Source organism: Glycine max, chromosome 1 (assembly GCF_000004515.6).
Source record: "Glycine max cultivar Williams 82 chromosome 1, Glycine_max_v4.0, whole genome shotgun sequence".
Taxonomy (NCBI): Eukaryota; Viridiplantae; Streptophyta; class Magnoliopsida; order Fabales; family Fabaceae; genus Glycine; species Glycine max.
The window spans coordinates 11706874-11710625 of record NC_016088.4 but is presented as its reverse complement, the minus strand read 5'-3'; the positions used below and the strand labels follow the sequence as shown (position 1 = coordinate 11710625).

Below are 3752 nucleotides of genomic sequence, written 5' to 3'. Positions count from 1 at the left end.
AGAGGGTACATCTCTTGTGGATCAGTTCTAGTGGAGGGTACATCCACTAGGGTTTCAAAGAGAACAAGGGAAGGTACATCCCTTGTGGATCTTTGCTTGTAAAAAGATTTTTACAAGGTTGAAAGAAATCTCAAGGACCGCAGGTCGCTTGGGGACTGGATGTAAGCACGGGTTGTTGGCGAACCAGTATAAAAACTCTTGTGTGTTTGTTTCCTTCTTTCCTACTCTTTTACTTTCCGCTGTGCATTTAATTTCCGCTTTTACTTTCTGTTAAGATTTTCTTCTACTCCTCATTCTCTTAACAATTTAGTAAAAGCCTTAAAAAAGTAATTTCTTAATTGGTAAAGGTTTAGGAATAATTAATTCACCCCCCCTTCTTAATTATTCTGAGGCCACTCGATCCAACAATTTTTTTAAAGAATTAAATTATACAGTAAAGACACGTAATTAAATAAAATGACAGTATATTTGATTTTTTTAAAATATTTATGTATGTAATTTATTGATAATATTTTTTTATCTATATTGTAATAAATAACATGAATATCTTAATATAGATAAGAAAATATTGTCACTAACTCACAAGCATTATTTTAAAAGATAAATATAATATATAAAATAAAAATAAAACTTATATAAATATATATATTCTAATTTATGTTAAAATAAAATTTAATCTTATATATTATATTTAAAAGATAATATATGATATTATAAAATATAATAAATTAAAAAAGAATAAAATTAGAATTTTGAACTATTTTCGTATAAAATTAAACCTATATTATTATTATATTTTGCATCAAATATTGAAATGAGTACTTAGTTGTAGTGGTAAAGGAGTATAATTCTCACACCAAGGACCATGACCATGGTAAAAAAATGTTGATTAACTTTCTAGTCTAGTCAATGTTTAAAATTTAATAGTTAACTTTTAGTCAATAATTAAAATTAGGAGGACTCAGATAGTAAATTTTAAAATATTGAGAGCTCAAACAATAAATTAAAAAATAGGGGATCGATTTGGTGAAACAAACAAAATATGAGGATGAATTTTGCAATTAAATCTTATTTTAATAGTCAATAAATTTATTATACGTAATAACTTGTGATTGGGAAAAAAAATGCAAATTTTACATTATTAATGCATAGATAATTTGCGCATATTTCTATTTCAAATGAAATAAAATCTTTTAACAATTAAAGGAGTAGACAGAAAGAAAAACTTTTAACGAAGATTAAACTATAATGTAAATTATGGACTTTTTATTTGACTTTAGGCGGATAAAGAATTCGAAGACCCAACATCCACAAGTGTCTACCACATGCAAGTGAGCTGTGAGAGTGTTAATTTATCGTACACTAGACTTGCAAGAACAGCTTGCGCTCTGGTGACAAAAACATAAAGAATAGCCAAGAAAGAAGGAAGGAGCAAAACGGTTCTCACTTCCCACTCCTCAATGCAATGTCTCTCAATTTAAAATAATTCTTGTCCCCTAGAAAGACAGGAAGCATTTACTTCTAAATTAATGGGGGCATTGAATTTGCTTTGACTTTTTGTGGTAGGTTGCATGATTTCAATGCTCACTCATGGAACTTCACACTTCCACTACTACTTCCATTTATATTTCCCTTCATTCACTCTATTTGTGCCAAAGTTATATGTTCCCAGTAAATAGTTTAAGTTAACCATATGGCAAGGTGCATCACAATATTATTCTTCGTTATTTATGTTCTTCTCTTCACAGTTGTTGGTGGCAGGTCCTTGTTCATGATCAACACCAATATTAGTCCAGATTCTGTTCCGCACAGACCAGTTTCTTCTTCCCATGTAACAACAGCACCACTTGTAAGTGCATGTTCGGATTGAAATCTACAAAAGCACATAAAGTCTCTAAAACTAAGTTTGCAAGAATTTTTTTACTTTTAAAATACTTTTTGAGGGGTAATTAAACATGATCTCAAACATACTTTTGGATCCTCTCATCGAAAATCCAAGCATACCTTAAGTGGGTTCTTATGATATTTTTGTTCAGTTACATGCTATGTTTATGTTTGTTTCCACAAAGTACTAAAACCTTTTTTTGTTAATTTTCTTGTACTATGTAGGAAAAGACACGATTCAATGATGATGGTGGTGCTTGCAAGGGGCTAGACAGGACTGAGTGTGTGGCTAAAACAACAATGGTTGCTCATACGGATTATGTCTACACACAAGACATCAATAATGGGCCTTGATTGTGCTATTTCTTGCTTCTGTTTTTTAAGTATTTATATTGTAATGACTAATGAGGGAAGTGTAATTCTTTAGAATACTATAGTGTCAATGTGAAAACTATGTAATATCTTTTTCTTTTTTCCGCCGGATGTTTTCTTTTGCTTTTTGATAAGGCCAACAAATTGATCATAGGTGATACTGGTACCAACCCACGACTCTTAAATCTTGATTAGAAAATTGGACCCTTTTGTAATTAGGACATTGGAAAAATCAAAGACTTTTAGCTATATGTTAGATTACAACAAATATGAGTAAAAAGTCTCACCTTAGATAAGAACAAACGTTTTGAGTTATATATAAGTGAGAAACACTTATAAATCTAATATCTTAAAAGTTTTTGGTTGGATGTAATGTTAAGTTTATTTGTATATATGTTTGTGTAAATATGTTTTTTTCTTTTCTAGATCACAGGCATCTTTCACTTCAGAACAACTTCACACTAATATTATTTTGGTGATACTTGGATAAATATTTACTTATTAGTTATTACTGTATAAAAATATCTTTCCTTTTAGCCGTATTTTCTAACAGTATAATGAATATCCTTAAGAACCCTTAAACTTGTAATTGAGACTTCATAAATCATACTGTAGCTTAAGGAGTACTGGTGGCCGTCCTTTTCAGAGCGCATTTAATTCCTAGATTGAAAATTGTTACTGAAAGTAGAGTAACAAATACTGATTTATGTTGAACACAGAAAAACAATTTTATCAACTATGATCTACTAATTATATTTAATAAAACTATTTAAATTTAAATCTGACATTTTAGGGTTGTCAATTTGGATTTTGCCATATATGTTGGGTTAGAACTTAGAACAGAGAGCACAATCAAGTAGGGCCCATTCATTATATTTAATAAAGGTTTCTCTTATCTTTTGTGGATTTTCGTTTTTATTAATTCTTCCATCATTTTTTTTGTCTTGTTTTAGTTCCTAAAAAAAATTATTCTATTTTTAGTCTCTAAAAAATTATACATTAGAGATCAAAAACAGATCGAAACTTTTTTTGAGGGACTAAAAGGAAATAAAATTTTTTGATAGACTAAAAATGAAAATCCAGAAAAGATGAGGGACACAAAATAATGAACCCTTTGATATAATTGTCTTTTTTTTTTCTTTCTCTCTAACATAATAGACAATAACATTGATGATTTAAACTTTAAATTTTACCTTTTAGCTAGGATTGCCAATATGGATCTTGACATAGTAGCTAAGGAATGAAAAATGCTATTGATCTTCAAGAAAGTCATTAGTTATCATGATTTAGAGTAAGACATAAACTCGAGAATGGTATACAAAAAATATTAAAATAGTCTTACAACACCTTTTTAAGTATGTGATAGCTAGCATGGATGAAAAAATTGTCACAAGTACTGCCTTTAAGTGTTACAGGAAACCATTTTGAATTCTAACAACGGGTGCAAAACAAGCATAATGGTGCTTCTGTTTACAAAAGGCAGATGAAAAGTTGTG

At 29.5% G+C, this 3752-nt stretch overlaps 1 protein-coding gene across 1 annotated transcript; it reads left to right on the top strand.

Moving 5' to 3' along the window:
• Positions 1-1556: 1556 nt before the first annotated feature.
• On the top strand, positions 1557-2358 carry LOC102661372 (phytosulfokines 1). The gene is made up of 2 exons (XM_006573127.4): positions 1557-1849; positions 2110-2358. Exons 1-2 carry the CDS (start codon positions 1694-1696, stop codon positions 2236-2238), a joined length of 285 nt encoding a protein of 94 aa, XP_006573190.1. The 5' UTR covers positions 1557-1693; the 3' UTR covers positions 2239-2358.
• The last annotated feature ends 1394 nt before the right edge of the window (positions 2359-3752 follow it).

Coding starts and splice junctions, on each gene's coding strand:
- LOC102661372 (XM_006573127.4), top strand. CDS start 1,694: ATGGCAAGGTGCATCACAATATTATTCTTCGTTATTTATGTTCTTCTC. Junction 1,850..2,109: donor ATGTAACAACAGCACCACTT/GTAAGTGCATGT, acceptor TGTACTATGTAG/GAAAAGACACGATTCAATGA.